General features: G+C 36.6%; 1 protein-coding gene across 8 annotated transcripts in view; it reads left to right on the plus strand.

Annotated features, from left to right (window-relative positions):
- RAI14 (retinoic acid induced 14) overlaps nucleotides 1-20,073 on the plus strand; it is a 157,660-nt gene that overhangs the window by 121,473 nt on the left and 16,114 nt on the right. For all 8 annotated transcript variants that reach the window (XM_012541460.3, XM_023496147.2, XM_031963945.1 and 5 more), the window contains 5 exons: nucleotides 8,754-8,842; nucleotides 14,156-14,220; nucleotides 16,213-16,270; nucleotides 17,547-17,617; nucleotides 19,796-19,902. In XM_012541460.3, the coding sequence (XP_012396914.1) occupies nucleotides 8,754-8,842; nucleotides 14,156-14,220; nucleotides 16,213-16,270; nucleotides 17,547-17,617; nucleotides 19,796-19,902 (390 nt within the window). The remainder of the gene's footprint in view (nucleotides 1-8,753; nucleotides 8,843-14,155; nucleotides 14,221-16,212; nucleotides 16,271-17,546; nucleotides 17,618-19,795; nucleotides 19,903-20,073) is intronic.

Below are 20,073 nucleotides of genomic sequence, written 5' to 3' on the forward strand. Positions count from 1 at the left end.
ATAATTCAACTTCTTTATTTTATAGATAAGATGACTGAAGATCCCAAGAGATTAAGACTGGCCCAAAGTTCTATGAGTAGGAGTGATAAGTGGCAGACCCAGAATTCAAAGGCAGGTCCCAGGAATCCACATTTTATCTTCAGCAACCTGCCTCTTTTAGATAGATGGTAGCCTCAACTCACATTTATATGATCCTTCAAGACTTAGCCCAAGAAAATTGCTTTGTAAATCTTCAAAGTATATAAATTGTAGAGTGATGCTGAGTGATCTCCAAGGTCTCTTCCAACCTAGTCTCTGCCGCTGTCTTAGGGTAGACAGCATGGTATTACTCATGAAAAGTGCACTTGGGTTCATTTTTTTTCTGTTTTTTTCTCTCAAAGTTTTTCCTGTTCTGTTTTTTCTCTCCCAACATAGTTCATAAAGAAATGTGTAAGGAAAATGTGTAAGAAAAAATTAAAGTACATGTATAACTAGGTGGGAAAAGGGAAAACAATAAAACAATTTTTAGTTTGTTTTTTTTTTTTTTTTTTTTTTTTACACTGCACTTGGTTCTGGCATCAGAGGACTTGGGGGTGAGGGTGTCAAAACTTGCCTCAGTTTCCTCAACTGTACAGTGAAGGAATTGAACTGAATGGATTTCTGAGGTTGTGTCCAGTTCTACATCAATGTTTACCTATAAAAAGGAAGTGGATGAGCTACTCTGGTAGGATTTGATATGAATGAAAATGTTCTTTGAGAGACTGAGCATTTTGGAAAAAGGAAGTTTTTTTTTTTTTTTTTTTTTTTTTTTTTTTAATTCCCCTCTCTGAGTGTCTGTTTGAATATAATAATCAGGAAACCAGAATGAGTTACTGTATGAAAAATAAAAGGAAATTGCTTAGATCATAATTCTTTAGGCTCTTACATAGTGAAAGTTCAAATCCCTTTATGACTCTAGGACTGGAGCAATCCCACATTGTGCTGAGGTGTTTGTTTAGGGAAAGTTTGCACAGCTTGTAGGGAAGTGGTTTGTAGGAAATGAAATCTCTTCTGCAGGCCATGTTTGTTTGACACTTGAATTACATTCCCTGATTTGAGAACTCTAGAAGTGCTTACAGAAAGTCAGGAGTGCTTGCAGTTTTCCAGAAGCTTCTAACTGCTGTTAAATAAGGGGGGTTGGGGGGGGGGGAAGAGGAGACATTGCTAAAACCCCACCTGCCACTGCCTCCTCTTGCTCAGTCTGGTCCCTTTTCTCTTGTTTTGGTTGAGGAGGATCAATAGAATGATATATTTTTTTGGGAAATCACCAAGAGAAAACCTTGGGAACTGCTTAAGGGACTGGGTCACAGCATGGAAATTCCAAATATCATTAAAGGGGCAAAAGGGATCAAAGTAGTTTTATGTAAATCTGCAAGCTGTTCTGTTTGGGCTTTTTAACTGTGTTGGTTCTCTTGAAGAGTTCCAGCTGAGTTTTTATAAGTATAAAGCTAAATACTCTGTTTAACAATTAAATCCAAAACAGACTGGCTTTTTTTTTTCCTTGAAATATTTCTATGAAATTGACTCTGGTGGGGCTTTTGCTTTGAAAATTGTCCATGAAACCAAAGGTATTGGGGAGCTTGAGGTGTTTCTTCCCCCCCCCCCCACCGCTGGTTGGCTGCATCTTTGGTACCCTGGTAATCATTTCACCCCTTAGATGCCCCAAGAACCTTCCTGTCATTGGAAGAGATGTTATCTTCATTGAATTATTGATCTGCTGACAAATGAAGACCATCAAAGCCTTTATAAAATAATTTACAATTAATTAATTGATTCCCATGTTAGGAATTTCTCCCTAAAAGATGTCAATTCTTAGCTACTCTTTCAATTACCAAGCATTCTGCAGATAATTGACAGATTTCTGCCTCTGACCTTGACCTGTTGACTGCCAGGTCTGAATTTCCAAGTTACATGGTAAGTCATTTAACCCCCTTTGCCTCAGTTTCCTTATCTGTTAAATGACCTAGAGAAGGAAGTGGCAGAAAATCCTAAATGGGGTCATACCAGGTCTCAATAACAATAGCTAACTATACACACAAAAGACAACTATATCAATCTATCTTTGAATAGTTGTTTTATAAAAAATTCAGTATTCTTTATATACATTCCCAGAAATTACTGAATAAAAATGTGATTATTTTTGTGACTCTAGTTGTGTAATACCAAAATGATCTCCAAAGAGACTCCCAACTTAAAATTCTATTAGCAGTGTATTAGTGTCTCTGATTTTTTATAACCAATTAACATTGATTTTGGTCAATTTTAGATATATTTTATAAATTCATGAAGTATGAAGTTGGGCCACAGAGTTGCTTTCGCTTGCATTTTTGTGGTCTTCAATGGAATTTAAATTGCACCTCATTTTTTTTTCTCTTTTACTTCTGAACCCTCCCAAGACCTTGGGGTTTACTGGCTAGATTTCTTTCTTAAAGACCAGGCCTTAAATCAAAACCAATCTGATTCTCATTAGCCACCAATAAGTCCTAGGTGAAGCCTCAGTTGGTCCTTGTTTGAGTCCTCAGATTGAATGAAAATAAGTCATTTTTGCTTTGGCGAGAAACTCCCCCTCCCAGATTCATTTATTTAGTTTTTGGTGGATTGTTTTTCAACTAGGTGAAAGAGGAGATTCTTTGCCTCAATTACCACCTAGCCTTAATCACTGAATGGGTGCACCCTCAATCAGATTGAGACCTGTTGACAATCTTAGTTTAAAAAGACCCCAGGTTTCCCATTTCATCCAGAACCAACTCTAGTTGTCTTGATCTGTCTTGCCACTGGACCCGGATGGCTCTAGAGGAGAAAATGAGGCAGGTAACCCTCCACAGTCTTTCCTCACTTAAATCCAATTCACCTGCATGTCAAGGCATCACCTTCCTGATGTTGTGGTGTCCTCTTAGACAAGGAAGGACAAACAATAACAGCTACCTCTGGTCTTTAATAGGATTAAAATTGCATATCTTTACTGTGAATGTGGAGCAAAATATAGTTATCTTCCCCCCCCCCCTTTTTTTTTTTCTTTTGACCTGATTTTTCTAGCACAACATGACAAATATGGAAATATGTTTAAAAGGATTGTACATATTTAATCAATATCAGATAGCTTGATGTTTTGGGAAGGGGGGAGGTAAAAGAAAGAGGGAGAAAAATGTAGAACACAAAGTCTTACAAAAGTGAATGTTGAAAATTATCTTTATATATATTTGGAAAAATTACTATTGAAAATAAAAAAAATGCACCTCTTTATCGATTAGTAATATTTTTTGTGGATAGGAAGACTGGCTAGCACAATATAAGGAAACCCTACCTTCTGTCATTTGCCCATCCATCTTTTCTTACTGCCTAATTGAGGTTCTCCATAAACACCACAGCCAGATTTCATGAAGATATCATGAAAAATTGGCACTGTTCTGGTTCACAGTTTGAAGGTCAATTATAATGTCATTGCTTTTGCCAAACCATTCTTGAGTGTTATCATTCTAATGAAGCTGTCAAAATGTTAAGAGCTCAACTATAAGTTCTGAAAATAACTGATTTGAAATAACTTTCTAGATCATAAACTTAGAGCATGGAGGAATTTTAGAAATCATCTAGTACAAATCCCCTGTCTTAAAATAAAATGATAAAACTGAGACCAGGGAGGTAAAGTTATTTGCCCCAAATTACACAAACTGTAGCAGAGCCATTATTTAAACCTACATTTTATATCAAAGCAGGTCTCCTTAGAATGAGAGTTCAACATTGTCTTTGGATTTCTTGGAAGTCCATTCATCTTTTATTGACATTTTTTCCTTTCTTTACTGATAACTTACACAATCATTTCTCTAGTAAATGGTTTTCCTAGAATCTTGAGAAATTTTTTTGTCGTGTGACATCACATTTCTACTTTTAACCTCTTTTAGGTTGCTATTTGAAATCATGTTTAATTTTACAAATCATTTACAAATCATGGGTGTTAATGGTAGCTATCAGCTTTCCGATAATTGAAAATGTCAATCCAAATGAAATATATGAAATAAGCAGATATGAAATATGTTTTCTTCATATAGTCCTTTCTTAATAATGTCTCTTATTCTTGGCTAACAACTGATTAGAATTTGAGCTTCCTAAGGACAAGGACTAATTTCACTTTTCTTTGTAACTGGTACTCAGGAATAGTCCTTCAGGAATAATAGCATATACTAAATGCTCAATAAAAATTTTTCATTATTTATTAAGAATCCTGCTGGCCATACATTAATACTGATAACTGAAAAATAAGACATAATTCCTACTTTTATGCCGTGTTTAATCAAAACATGAATAATGACAATCTAATAAAAAAACTCAAGTTCAGAATGACACAAATGCAGCTTGTCCATATTAATACCAAAATGATGCAGAGTAATGATGAATGGAGCTATGATGGGAATGGTAAGAAACTCATTTCTTTCTACTTCCTGCCTGAATGAGGCTCTGTGAATAGAGAGGAAAGGAAAAATGTTGACATAAATCTAGATGTGTGTGTGTCCTTTACACATAATTTCTTCACATATGTTCATTTGAATTCCCAAATTAAACTTTAAATAGTCTGAGAACAGGTATATTTCTCTAGGTTCTACAGAGATAGGTATATATTAGAATCTTGAGCACTAAAATTTCATCCAAAATAATAGCTTCCAAAAAGCAGTCTGAGTGAAAACTAATCAAGGATCAGTCTCCTCCGTTTGAAGTAGGCACTTCTTTACTTTACCTATAAAACTGAACATGAAAGGGGCTAAGCAAGGGGAGTGTCTTTTCTCAACTAATTGCATATGCATGTCTATTGCAAAATGAAAGGAGTACCAGACTCTTTGGGTCAAATCCTGTCTCAGACACTTGCTAGTTTGTAACCTGAACACTCAGTTTGCTTAATTGTATTTCACTAGAAAATGTAGCTAATAGTCCCTAAGACTCTAAGCTTGTATTTTTTTTTAACCAGTTCTATCTCAATAAACTGATCCTGACTCAATCATAAGTACAACGTATCTTGGAGAATTCTTTTAAGTTGCTTCAGTCATCAAAACTCATAAAACTGCCTATTCACGTATGAGGGTCTGTGATCTTCATCTCTCAAGGAGTGAAATCTGTGTTCTTTTGGGGTATAGACACATTTGAAATTATACATACTGAACTTACTTCCAGTGGGGAGGTCAGTAGTGAAATGCATCAGGTTCTATGCAAATTGGGTGTGTTAATGGATAAAAATACTGTTTATTTAAAGACTTTGTCAAGTAACTCCTTTCATAGAATAATCTGTTTTGTTTGGTAATACTTATTTTACAAATTTAGGTTTTAAATGAAAGCTTAGACTTTTAGATGTGTTTCAGAACTGTAAAAAATAGGCCAGTGTTTACCTCCCTAGATTTTCTACCTCTCTGCTCATGGAAAGAAGTAAGGAGATAAGGAATAAAGAAAAGTGTTTGCAAGTTTACCTATTCTTTTTCTTTAGTGGAAGCAAAACAAGTCCCTTAAACATAATCTGAGTTGGTTAAAAGGATGCTTCTTAATGTCTCATAAAATTTTGTCTACCTTGGCAGAGGATCCACTCTTCTGTCTTGGAGCAACTGGTTAAGGAAAGAAGTATGCTTATAACTTCCTGCCAGTTGTGAGATGTGTCCTAGAAACCATTCCTGTGAAATAAACATTGCAGATGGTACTATACATACATTCATGTCTCTTTATGTGTGTGCTTATATGTGGGTGTGTAAAGTGTTTTCCTTCCCATGAATATTGGGCTTTTTTTCTCCCACAAGTGATTATAGATTTACATAGATCCATGGGGTGTCCAGGAGAACTAGCTCCTCTCGTGTGAGGGCTTTCTGAGTCCTTTTTAGGGCTCTCATTTGCCTGTTGGTGATTTAGGAGGATGTCCACCCCAACTGTGTAGACTTTCCCCTGATGGAATGGGTGGATAAGAACAATTTGTTCCAGTAGCCATCAAAGTATATCAGAGTGATTCAGACCAGTTCCAATGACCTTGTGATGAAGAGAGCCATCTGCACCCAGAGAGAGGACCATGGGAACTGAGGGTGGACCAAACATAGCATTCTCACTCTTTTTGTTGTTTGCTTGCATATTTTTCTCATTTTTTTCTGGTTTTATTTGATTTTCTTGTGCAATATGATAATTGGATAAATATACATATATTGGATTTAACATGTTTAACATATATTGGACTACTTGCCCTCTAGGGGAGGGGTGGGGATGGGGGAAATTGGAACACAAGGTTTTGCAAGGGTTAATGTTGAAGAAATTTAAAATAAAAATAAATAAAATAAAAATTTAAAAAAGGTGCATCAAAGATACCAAGGTCACCTATTCCATCCTGGGCCGTCTTGACTTTTGTCTTGCCACTATATACTGATGACTCTGGAAGAGAGAATGAAGCTAACAACTTTTCTTGCCTCTGGCTCACTTAAATCTGGTTCCTACTCAAGACATTAACTGTGATGTCATTGATCCTCTGAAAATGAAGGACAATAACATAGATCTATCCACATACTTAGTTCTCCTTATCTATATATTTGTCCAAAAAAAAAAAAAAAAAAAAGAATCTGTTTGGAGTTAGGGCCATGACATTACCCTAGTAGGTGTGTATTCATCAAGTTAAAGGGCAGGAAAATGGGACATATCTCTCCACCCTACTATAGTCCATTATGGGTCTTCTCTCTAGCACAGCCCTACTACCCTCTTCTTCCATTACTATTCAATATTCCCTCATTCTTCTAGCTCTGTTTCCAATTTTTAAGCTATTTTTTTTTTAACCAAGAAAGAGAAATTTACAACTTAAGGAATTGAAAAAAAGCTTCTACTTATTCCATTAGATTTTCCTGAACACTAAATTTATAGAAAACCCTTTGTGAACCAAAGAACCTTGACAGCCTTAATAAATTCTGAAGCTTATTTATAAAAACTTTCATAAAATAGTTTCATGTATTTATTCTTTTTTGTTATATTTTATATAATTAATGATGTATTGGAGAAAGGGACATCAGAATACTGCTTTGCTCTCAGGGAGCCATCCCTATCCTTCAGACTAGAGATAGAAAATAGTATGAAAGTACCAAGTTATCAATCTCCTCTCCTATGAGGAAATGCCCTGGCTATAAATTAGTTTTGCAGTGATTATAGTAATATACTAATTCTTGCAGGTCCCAAGAAACTATGTGCTTTTCTGGAAAAGCCACTTCTGAGGCCCTCCTAAGGCGCTTTATTGTAAACCTTTGAAGATATGAGCAGTAATTGGATCCAAAAAAATCTGGACCAATATTCTTTCAGAGTTTTTCCCAGATTTCTTTCCACCTACATCCTGCTACTGATAGTCTGGAATAGCCTTGGAATTGTTCTTAGAACTTTTTATTCCAGCCTGCCCCAAATACAACTGCATTTTTTGTTTGCCAAGATGATTGTTTTGGACCCATGATAGCATCCCTTTAATAGCCACTTTAAAGTAAGGAATTTGGTTTATATTCATATAAAGTAAAAGGAATTATGCCTCATGTATTCAGAGTATTAATCATCTGCTTATGGTACTTATGATCTTTTTTGATGGTAACTTGAGAGAACGTTGGCTAGGAAAGGTCTTTGAACCCCTTAGAGCCTTTTCTCTGTCACCAAGAATGAGTGCAAGAAAAATCAGACTAAAAGGCAGGTTGGGAGTGAAGAGAGAGCCATTTTTTCCTCCTATTCTTTCCTTTAACCTTTGAAGTCTTTGTCGCAGTGTTGAACTGGGAATTGGCAGGACAGCTGAGACAACTGTGGATTTGGCCCTGGAGCATTCTGCCACTGTCCTCCTCTAAATGTGAAGGGCAAAAGAATTGGGTAGCAGCATGACTTAGCAAATATATGGCTAGACTTTAATTTGGGAGATCAAAATTTAAATATTACCTCAAATATTTACAGGCTATATAGCCCATGGGCAGGCCAGAAATTCTTACTACTAGAATTTTATTATCTTTAAAAATCCATCTATCTTTAAATTTCCAGCCAGGATCACCTACCTGGAAAGTATCTGAAGCTGGATTTGAACTCGGGTCTTCCTGATTCCAGACTTTAGTGTTCCTCACCTAGCTATCTTAACAGAATGCCTACCATTTAATAAAGCTTTATGGACTGGGGCAGCTAGGTGGTGCAGTGGATAGAGCATCAGCCCTGAAGGTGGGAGGACCTGAGTTCAAATCTGGTCTCAGACACTTATTTCCCAGCTGTGTGACCCTGGGCAAGTCACTTAACCCCAATTGCCTCAGAAAAAAAAAAAAAAGAAAGCTTTATGGACTGAAAAAATAAAAATCAACTCATTAGAATTATTCATTTAGAGGCAGCTAGATAGCAAAAAGTAGGCCTGGAGTCAAAGAAACCTCAGACACTTAGTAGCTGGATGGCAAACACTTAACATTTGTCTCAGTTCTTCATCTGAAAATGGAGATAATAATAGCATCTATCTCCAGGGTTATGGGAAGGCTAAAAGTCCATATTTGCAAAAGTGCTGCCCGAAGTGCTGTATAAATGTAAGCTAGTAATAGTAGCAGCCGCCGCCATCATTGTCATTATCACCACCATCATCATTGTTGCTTCCTAAGGGCAGAAACCATGTTGTATTTATCTTGTCAGTAGTGCAGGGGAGGCTGGGAAGAAGAGCAAGTCTTGTGGGGGATGGGATCTATTTTTTTCCCTGTGAAACCTGTAACTAACCAAGATCTTGGTGCTTTCTTCTTTAGTTTCCACCTGGCTGCATCAAGAGGGCAGGTGGAGTGCCTCAGGGCCATGGTTACACACGGAGCGGATGTGACAGCCCAAGATACTGCAGGTACATTTTCTCCATCATTAAATTCCAATGAAATGAAATATTTGTTTTTTAGTTGCCTAGATTCTTTCAACACTTTTTTTCTCTTTCCATAGCAACTATATTCTTAGTTATATCTGTTTTCACTTTGTATCTAGTTATTAAACTGAAGTTATTAGGCTTTGAACATTTTTATTAGAGAAATAAAAAGAGAGTGGGTAAATTTATTTGTAGTTTTAAAAAGCATTCTTAAAAGTTCCATATTTCATATATAATACTATTTCTATTTTCCATATTGTATCTGCAGAATTATCAAATGTTTACTGTAATGTAAATAGATTGCTAGATAAGTAGTCAACTTGTGATTGTATATACAAATGAAAGGAAGGAAGTAGTCTTGTTTTTAATATTAGCAAAATCTAATTGCCATAGTAGATGAGATCTATACTCCAGTTGAGCCCAGTATTCTGTCTCTGGTAGTCACTGCATGTTGCTTAACTGGCAGAATCCTGTGCTAACACAGCATAGACTGATTATATGTCTGTGCTTTTCAAAATTTTAATCTCTTGAGCCAGATTGGCCAGAGTCTGCTGTGAACATCATGCACGGAGTTTCCAGAACTTTCATGTGATGGGTAATTCTAACCTTAATTGTTTAAAAAAAAAAAAAAAAGTCAAAAAGGACCTGAGGTAAGCTAGTCAAATCCATTCCTTCACCTGCACCCCTCTGCAGCATCCCCAGCAAGTAGTCACTCAACTTCCATTAGAAAATCCACCAAGATGGGGAGCTCAGCTCTTCCTGAGGCAGCTTAGTTCCCAGTTTAGTTCTTTGTTCTGTTAGGGAGGGAAGTGTTTGTCTCTTGGCAATTTCTGCATCTTGCTTTTGCTTCTGTCTTCTGGGACAAAGGGAAACAAGTCTGATTCTTCTTGCACACGACATCCCTTTCAATTATTTAATGATACTTATAATCCTCACTCTACCTTCAAGTGATATCTTCCCCAGATTAATCTTTTTTACAGCAGATCATTACAGGGCATAGTTTCTGTCTGCCTTCCCAGTCAACTTCTCCTGGACTCACTAAAAATGGCTTGAGCAGAGTAGAGCACTTTCATCCATTTCCATTTTATCCTGAATATAGCTAATTGTTACGAACATAAAATAACATTTGCCAAATCCTTCCACAGAGCTAGGCATATAGCGGGCACTATTTAAATGCTTAATCATTTCCCCCTAGTTGTGTGGGATTTTACCCCCATTAAATTGTAATCTTCCTGAAGGTAGGAACTGCCTTTCTTTGATTTCCCATCACTTGGCAGAGTGCCCGGCACATAATAGGTGCTTAATAATGCTTATTGACTGACTCTTAATATTGCCCAAGACCGTGTTAACTTTTTGAAGTACAAGATTAAAGTCATGTTATATTAAGAGAACAGTTCACTAAAATGCAAAGAACTTTTTCAAATGAACTGTTTCTCATGCCTTCCATTTATACTTTTAAAATCTAGCTACCCAGCTTTACATTTTTCTCTGCTAAGATGTTATTTATTTAGTAGGGAATTTATTTCATTTAGCCTATGATTCTAGATCTTTGAAATATTTTTGGAGTTTTCACGTATTCTTTGCACCTCTCAGCTTCTAGTCGATTTCTTAAGAATGATTTCTATGGTTTCATTTGCAAATGATGCATAGAATGAGACCCAGAACATATATCGTGGAGTAGAGCTCTCCTGAATTGACCTTAGCTTGCTCTCGTGCTCTCTTGCACTGTCTCGGCCTCTGCTTCTGTCTGTCTCTGCCTCTGTCTCTCCACCTCTTTTTTCTTTATAGTTTAATTGCTTCTGGTCTGTGCAGTAAATGGCCAACCTATGAAGTTGGCCCTATTGCTACAGTTAATCTTCATTTTTACTTAATTTCCTCTGAACAGGTAGGAGCACTTGTTAAATATCTACTTGTTGGCCAGCATCCTTGCAGTCACATGCAGTTACTACATTGGTCTTCAACCTGACCCTATAATATATTACTTTGAGTTTGCTTTATGTGTGTTCGGTAATTTTCATGACCCCATTTGGAATTTTCTTGGCAAAGATACTGGAGTCATTTGCCATTTCCTTTTCCAGCTTATTTTACAAATGAGGAAAATTCAGACAAACAAGGTTTAGTGACTTCCCCAGGGTCACACAACTAGTAAGTGTTCAATTTGGATTTTAACTTGGATCTTCCTGACTTCAGGCCCAGCACTCTATCCACTGTACCACTTAGCTGGATTTACTTTATACTTCGCCCCCCCCCCCCCCCCCCCCCCCATAGAATAAATAGTATTTTAAATAGTATTTCTGCCTGCTTTTCTTTCTTCTTTTTTTTTTTTTTTTTAATGATTTTACTAATCATACATTTGTAGGCTGATTTTTGAAAGACCTATTTACTCCTAAAAATGAAATGGCTTCTCTTTTCCTACCTTTGCTTTCTCTCTATAAGAATTAATTCTACCTCAGTTTATCCTTCATGGTCTTATATAATTGTGATTTTAATAAATCTGTGCCTGGAATTGGAGAATTAGAATGCCTTCCTTCTTTAGAGTCCTTTCTGCTTTTCAGATTGTGATTCTGGCATGTAATAACAGGCAAATCCTACAGTCATAAATAGACTTGGTGGTTCTCCAGTATTGGAGGAACTTCTGCTAGAATGCAATTAAAGTGAGTTGTTTCTAATAAAATTACTTCCTCATGGGGCAGTCTGCAGTTATCTAGGAGTCAGACACATACATTCATTGTCTTATCAGGAGAGTTCATCAATAAAACAATATATTCCCTTTGCAGAATTTTATATTCTGAAAGATCTGGGTACATTAGGACTAAGAGACATCCTTTTCCAGAATAATGCCGTACAGGGAATGGAATGTGGTTCTGATTTTAACTCTAGTTTTAACTAGATGGGGGAAACTAGAGGCAGTGGGGTGGCATTTGTCCCATGTGTAAGGGAAAAGATATTCTGTCACTGAAAAGTGGAGGATGGTTTCCAAGTTCAGAGACATATAACATTGCTCTCTAGGCATGGTGATAAGTGGATCTTGTTTTATAAGAAAACCTTTTCAATTTTATTTTATGTTAACTTTTCTTCTTTCTACCTTATAGTTATGTGTGTGAAGAAGTTTGCTTTTTTTTTGTTTTTAAAAGAGGCAAAAGATGTTGTGTGTTTGGAAAAGCTTTTGTCCTTAACTCAAAGAAAAGCTAATCCATTTCATATACCCTCTCAGCAGATGCCAACTTTACAAGTTCTCTCTCTTTTTTCCTTTCCGTCTTCCATCTCTTCTTTGTCTGTCTCTGTCTCTCCCTTCATTTTTCTTTCACTTCCTTTTCTCTCTCCTTCCTTTCTTTTCTTTCTTCCCCTCTTCTTTTCTTTCATTCCTTTCTTCCCAGATTTTTAAATCAAACTTTATAAGAGATTTAGAACACATTTTCTCATAGAAACAATATTATGGGTGGTGATCAGGTTCTTTGGCCAACCAACAACATCTTGGAGTTCTAGGCCCTGAGAGCAGGGAGCTATGTAGTGTTTGTTAGATAGGAAGAGAAAGAGTACTTTTGCCATTGCAAGCCAAAAAAAAAAAAAAAAAAAAAAAAAAAAAGTGAATCTCAAATATCCTAGCCCTGATCTTGAAGTCCCCAGGCATCCTGTTCTTCCTCATGTGCTATTTAAGCCCTTTTTATCAGCATTTTGTAGAAACTAGCTTTTTACCCCAGAAGGTATCTTGTTCCAAAATTGTCTGTCTCCCCTCCCACAGCAGAAAATTTCATTGCCTCAATGTGTCATCTTGATGTTGGGAAGAAAATTTTATGAATAAACTCATTCATACTAACTTGGGAATGACCAATAGGCTCTTAAACCTTAAATTTCCAAAGAAACAAAAATGACTCAAATTTACTTTCACAGAAACAAATTGATTCAACTTCATTAAGTTTTCCAGGGAACAATGTGATAAATAGTTGAGTTCATTTTGTTGATTTATATTTGTTGAACTAGTACTAACTTCAATCAGTAAAGCAGTTTTATATTAATTGGGGTGGGGGTGGGGGCAGCTAGGTGGTACAATGGATAAAGCAAGTAGCCCAGGAATCAGGAGGAAATGAATCCAAATCCATCCTCAGATACTGATTAGCTTTGACCCTGGGCAGGTTACTTACCACCACTTTGCTTCAGAAAATTTTTTTATTTCCCCAAAGGCCAGATTCTTGTAATCTAAGAGGCAAATCCAAATTTGCAAAATTACAAAGTAAGAAATTCTGGAAAATTTTCAGATACAGTAGAGGAAAGATTTGGTGGAAGTTAATAGATAAATGACCTCTAACCAGAACTCTCTGTCAGTCATCAGTCACTCTCTCCATCACAATTTCTTTCTCTCTCTCTCTCTCTCTTTCTCTCTCTGCCTGCCTCCTGTCCCCCTTCCCCCTTTTCTCTCTCCTGTCTCCTTTTCCCGCTCTCTCCCTCCTGTCCCCCTTCCCCGCTCTCTCCCCTTCCCACCTCTTTCCTTCTTCCCTGTCCCCAAGATATCCCTGCTTTTCAGGGTTTATTTCCATGTGTTTTAGCTTTCAAGTTTGTTCGTTTTTAGCAGGCTTGGGAGTTTCTGACTGAAGTGGTAAGGCAGAGATTGTTGCTTATAATTTCTTAGTCAGGTACTGCCTTCTATTTTGAGACCAGGTATGCTCAGTCATATATATGAGTTGATATAGATTTTAAAACAATACTAAATGGCATTTGTAGAATGTTTTAAGGCTTCTAAGGTGATTTCAGAGCTCTCGTTTGATTCTTGCACCGACCCAATAAGAGTTGCTATTATCTCCACTGAGGGAATTGAGGCAAATGGAGTGACTTTCTCAGGGTCACACAGCTGATCAGTGTCTGAAGCTGACTTTGGATTAGGATATTTCTGGCTCCAAATCCAGCCCTGGGTCCCAGCAGTATTCTAGTGGTGCAGCTGTCAGCAGCTTCATCCCCCATCATTAGCAAGACAGAGAGTATACAAGCAAAGCTTTTCAACAGCAGGTTACTAATTCATGGCATGTTCCTAAACCGATGCTTGTAAGTGGCTCCTAATGAACAGTCAGGGTGCTCTGTATTCCATTTCCCTCCCGTACTCATCGACTTCTCCCCACCACATACTTTCTTTTTCTCTTATCGTTCCAGGTTACTAAGAGGTAGCCATGTCCTTTATCTGAAGATGAACAATTCAGCCTTTGTTGCTGAAAATCTCATTTCCTCATAGATATCTTCATTAGGAAATAAGCTAGGGATTGGAAAGGTGTATGCAATGTTTTGTGTTTTGTTTTTTTATTCATTCAGGACACAGTGCTTTACACCTGGCAGCCAAGAACAGTCACCCTGAGTGCATTAAGAAGCTTCTTCAGGTAAAGTGGTAAAACATTAAAAGTCTCTTCCTTATGTCTTTTCTTTTTCTTTTCTTTTCTTTCTTTCTTTCTTTTTTTTTTTTTTTTTTTTTTGACATTCATCTTATTTTTTCCTTGAAGACACATTGTAGTGTAACTATGTTACCTTTTTTCTATAATCCTTTTTAGTGAAAAATAATAGTGTGTTTTCTGAGAAGCTTCACCATGGGAATGGTATCCTCTGGGAAAAAACCCAGCTTGGAATGCTATCCCCATAGCAACTCTATGAGCAAGAATAAGCCCCAATCCAAATCTGGTGTATCTTCCTGGGACCTAGATTAGTTCCACAACCCTCTTTGCTTAGTCCTTCCCCCTCTCTCCCTCCTTATCCTAAGGAAAGAACAAGTTCAGAAATAGTCTCTATCCAAAATAGCCAGAACAGTTTGTAAATTACTTTTTTAGCTCCCTGTCCTTAACTCTTTAACTAACTCATTAATTCTTTTTTGGAACTGTCAAATATTATTTTTTTAAGTGTTACAGGAATATCTTCTAGTGTTTTCAGTTTTGTTTATGACTAAGAATATGATGTTCTTTTTTTAGGGGGAAGAAAAAAAAAGATAATATAGCTCTGGTTTTAGTAGTGTTACCTGAAAGCTAAGGACTGAGTTTAAAACTCGGTCTTTAATAAGACTAAATGGCAATACAGATAGTGACATCCAGCTGTTGTTGGTCATATTGCATCCTAGACATTTCTGCCGACACAAGATTTTGGCTCCATGAAAACCAATAAAATATTTATTCGGAATGATTGCTCATTTGTTGTCTCACTTTGCAGACACCATTTGGGATGAGGCATCTTGCAATAATTTAGTTTTGTATTTTTCATACAAAAGCATGGTCACATTCTTAAACTTGTCAGAATCTGATGGTCATACAGCTTCTCGTCTTGCATTACATGATGCAAACTGCCCTCTTGGTGCCAGGAATGTTTAAATTTAGTAGGTCTTTGAAGCTAAGTTCAAGAACAGCAGATGTATAGCTTTATTTTTTTGTGTGTGTGGTGTTTTCTTCTGAATGCAGTTAAAATAGAAGTTTCCACACTGATGCTATTTGAATCCAGGTACAATCTAAGAGAATGTAAATTCCTTGAGAGCAAAAATTTTCATTTTTCACTTCATTCCTAATGTAGAGCATGGTATTTTACTCATTCATGTTTTGTGCATGTGGTATATGTATTATTAGATTACAATTATCAAAATATGTTTAAAAGGTTCACAGACCTCAGCCATCCCTGCTTCAGAATTTAGATAGTTCTTCATTAGCTATCCTACTTCAGTTCTGCTTAGTTACCTCCAGTCCTAAAATTCTTGTCTCTGTCCACTTAATTACCTTATGACTCTGGCTTTGTCTTTAAGCTAAAAATGATGCTGATAAACTAGAGATTCTGATGGGCCAGAACCACATAGGGTTATAGATCCTGAGCTAGAAGAGACCTTAGAAATATCAAATTCAACCCCTTAATTTTACAGGTGAGGAAACTGAGACCAAAGGAAGTTTAAGTGGCTAGTCCAAGGTCACAGAGATCCTTCAGCAATAGGATTTGAATCTAACTCTTCTGACTCCGGTGCCTCTTAGACCTATACCATGCTGCTTCACCAGAGTCAAGTTTCTAATTCATAGAAATGCATGTGCATAGAATTTTTTCTCTGATGTTGTTAAAGTTTTGAAGTTTGGGGTTATATTTTAATAAAATTAAACCCAAATGTAGTAAATTGTAAGTATATCTTCATTTTTTTTCTAGTGCTAAAACACCCTCCTCATTCCTGATGCTCCATCTTCATGTTACTCCCAACTTCCAAAAGACTATTATAATTTTAATTTCATTTTAGAATCATTGTGAAGACCTCATGTCTCATATTGGGAACCCTGTTTTTGAAGGCATTATTGATTGGAGCCAAGTTGAATTAAAATAATTATTCAGAATATATATTGTGATTGTTTTTTCTCTTTCAGTTTAAATGTCCAGCAGAGAACACTGACAATTCTGGAAAAACAGCTTTACACTATGCAGGTGACCTTTCCCTTCTTTTACTACACCTTTATCGCTCTTTTAAATTTTATTTATATTATTCTGAACTTAAGTAATAAAAAATTATTTCTATAACATAATAAAATGGGAAAATGAACAATGAACAAATCTTCTATTTTGTACAAATTGTTATTCCTTTAAGATATATAATAGTTATCTTGTAACTTCTTTCTTCTTCTCCCTCTGATCTCTTAAAAGAGATTCAAGCTTCTTATTTTTCCTATTCCCTCTCCTCATTTAACTTTTGATACTGAAGGTACCCTTCTCTACAGCCCTCTAGCAGAAAGTTCTCATTTTTATTCAGTTCCATTTAGTAAACATTTATTAAGTGCTTACGATTTGCCAGACACTGTGCTAAAAGCTAGGGATACAAAAGAGGCAAAAGATAGTGCTTGCCCTCAAGTTTATTGTTTATTGCAGAAAATGACATGCAAACATTTAAAAACAATTTATGTAAAAGATAGAGGGAAAGCATTGGGATTAGAAGGGTTGGGGAAGGCTTCCTTTAGGAGGTAAGATTTTAGATGGAACATTTATGAAGCCAGAGAGCCATTCTGAAAGAGAACTACCATTTAGTTATAGTATTCAGCACAGAGAAATGACTACTGCCCAAATAAGTGATTGTTAAGGCTTTTATGTAGTTGGGTCAGTGAGCAAGCACTTAAAGCTAACTGTGTGCCCGTCTGGGAATACACTATATTGGGATATACTACAGGTTGAAAGATGGCGCCTCACAAGAGTTTAGTTTCTAATAGGAGAAAACGACATATAAAAAGAAGCGAAGAGGGGAGTTGGGCGGGGAGGGGGGCGGGGAGGTAGAACATAATCCATAGTACAATCTAGGGAGGAAAGTTTTTCTTTTCAGAGATTTTGGAGTTTTAAGCAGCGATGATAGAAAATCCAAGATAAATATTTTTTTAGTTAAAATCTTTATTTTCCCATTAGTTCTCGATTTTTATTGTAATTATACAAAAATGAACACACTATAAGTATATGTTGATTGAGTTGGATGTCTTTTGTACACTAGGCATTGTAGTAGAGGTCCTGAATGCATAAAGACAAACACAAAACAATCTATTTTCTTAAGAAACTAAGTAATAAAACTTATGACAGTTCATTTTTGTAAAATGACAAAAGTATCCAAGTTGGTGATTTTGCATTCTATTACATGATGCTTTTTAATAAAATAAGATTTGGGGGAGGCATGAGTGAAAGAAAGTCATGTGATTTTGGGGGGGATTTTGTATTTTTCCGTCAGCGGCACATGGATGCCTTCAAGCGGCTCAGATTCTCTGTGAGCACAAAAGCCCCATTAACCTCAAGGATTTGGTGAGTACCATTCAAGCAGGAAGTCACTAGAGGTAAAGAAGGAAATTAATTTGCAAAGCATTTTGGGTTACCTTGGTGGCTCCTAAGGGCCATTGTGATCGCAATACATTTAATGGAGCCACTGGCTTTTATTGAACTACTCCCTTAGATCTTCAGAAAAACTGAAATAATGCAGTCTTACTCTTCTAACCTTGTGGAAATGCACTTAATTTCTAAGGGGATTAATTTCTAAATGTCTATATATGGTATATGCTAGAAAGAACTTTATGTAAATCTCTAGTGTAGTACAGTATTATTTTCTCAGGGATGTTGAAACACTTGACATTTTGAGGGTGTACTTCATTACTTAAATGCAATATTGTAGGCTCATAGATTTAGAGATAGTAGTGACTTTGGAAATCAACTAGTATAAGGATTTCATTTTACAGATGAGGAAATTGAGGCTCAGAAAAGTTAAGTAACTTGAACCAAAGTCACACAAGTGTTAAGTGCCAGAATGGGAATTCTGATTGATTAAATATTCTTACTTTGATGGGTAGGAGGGTGGGAGCCACAGTGATGCAGCATGTGGAGTGAAGTGACTTTCTCGAGGTCACACAACTAGTACAGTCAAGTGTCCAGGTTCAGGTTTCAACTCAAGCCCAGTGCTCTATCTGCTGCCCCTCAAATGTTTTTTCTTTTAAAAAAAAAAAATCATGTTTTTATTGATAGCCTTTATTTTTGTCTGTTTCATTTCCCGTTATTTCCCTTCACCTCTACCCTACCCAGATAAAATTGAGCAAAATTTATCAACACATCAATCATATTTGACAGTTGTGCAGCATTCTGTACCCATAGTCCTTTTCCTTCCCCTCCCTCTTTCATGCCTTTTTAGGAAAGGCTTGGACATAATAACATAATTAAACAGCATTTAGATTATCTTGTTATTTTACAAGAACAGTTCTCCTTATATTGACGTTCTTGTGTACATAGTTTTCCTGGCTTTGTTTGCTTCAGTCTGTATCAGTTCATGTAACTCTCCCAATGTTTCTTATTTACCATTTATTATAACATAACAGCATCTCACAGTTGGACAGCTTTTTAGTTGAGAAGTCCAAAACTCTCTCCATTGCATGTTACTTCCATGATTTCCATGTATGGGTACTCCCTGCATTCATGCATATGGCAACCTCTTCATTATTTAGTGTAGACTAGTGATTTTCTTAAGCAAAAAGGAATTATCTCCTGGTGGCCAACCTTCTGGTGATAAACCTCTAACTTATCTAGGCTGAATTCTGCAGTAATTAGACCAAGTGGTTTGTCATTGGCCATATAGGTACATAGTGTATGTATACACACTTTTTTTTGGTGTATGTATGGTGTAATTTTATGTTACCAGTAAAATTTGTTGCTTCATGAGAAATTAGAGAACCTTCCAAAGTTATATTGAATGTCCCATCTGGAAACACCATGGATTTTGAGGAAAAAAACTTATTGTTTTTCTCCTGATCACTATTTGCCTTAGTTATTTTGTAGGCAAATTATCTCAAACTATAGATTCTTGAGATTATAGTAGTAAAGAAAGACAAGGAATTAACAAGACAAATTGAAGGTCAACACATTGGGATTGATTGATAATTGCTTGGAGGGGACCCGATCATGTGAGAGAGATTACTTTTGCCTATCATAGATCCTTTGGCAGAGGCTTCCATTCTTCTCTCATCTTGATACTGCTAGCATTTATAAGGAACTGATTATTGAAAGAAGAACTTGAGCAGAAAGGGAGAACTTGAGAATGTGAGAGCAAACTGTCCTATTTCTTACTCCCCTTCCCTGAAGGAGGGTCTTTTTCCCCAACTGATGGTAATGGGTAATGGCCCTGAGGCCTAATCATTCCTAAACCACCACCCACCGCTTTCCCCTCTGCCCCAAGCCCTTCTCTCTGGTTAATTACAAATGCCTCCTTTACCCACCTAAACTTGGGGGGATTTCTTCTCCAAGACTTAAGTATGTGGGAAAGCTTGATTATTCAAACCACCCAGGAAGTGATTATGTTGCAAAAGTTCCCAGCAATTCCCCAGTGACAAACCATATCATAGTGAACCAAATGTGAAACCACCAATTCTAGACAAGAATTGGCCTGGAGGGAACAGGGCACTTGGTGATTCTGGCTGATCTTGCTCTGAATGTGTCTCCTAGGACGGGAATATACCTCTGCTTCTTGCAGTACAAAATGGCCATACTGAAGTGTGCCGCTATCTCTTGGATCACGGAGCAGATGTCAATTCCAGAGACAAAAATGGAAGGTACCACAGAATTAGGCTTGTTACCCGGATGGCTTGGGCAGCGTGGACCTTTATTTAGCTGTCTGTAGGCTTTTTTAATGGGTAAAACGCATTTTAAAATTTTATTACAAGAGTTACATTTGAATTAAGAAATATATCATAGTGAGACGTCTGGAACATAAGTAGAATTAT

This window comes from Sarcophilus harrisii, chromosome 1 (genome assembly GCF_902635505.1).
Source record: "Sarcophilus harrisii chromosome 1, mSarHar1.11, whole genome shotgun sequence".
NCBI lineage: Eukaryota > Metazoa > Chordata > Mammalia > Dasyuromorphia > Dasyuridae > Sarcophilus > Sarcophilus harrisii.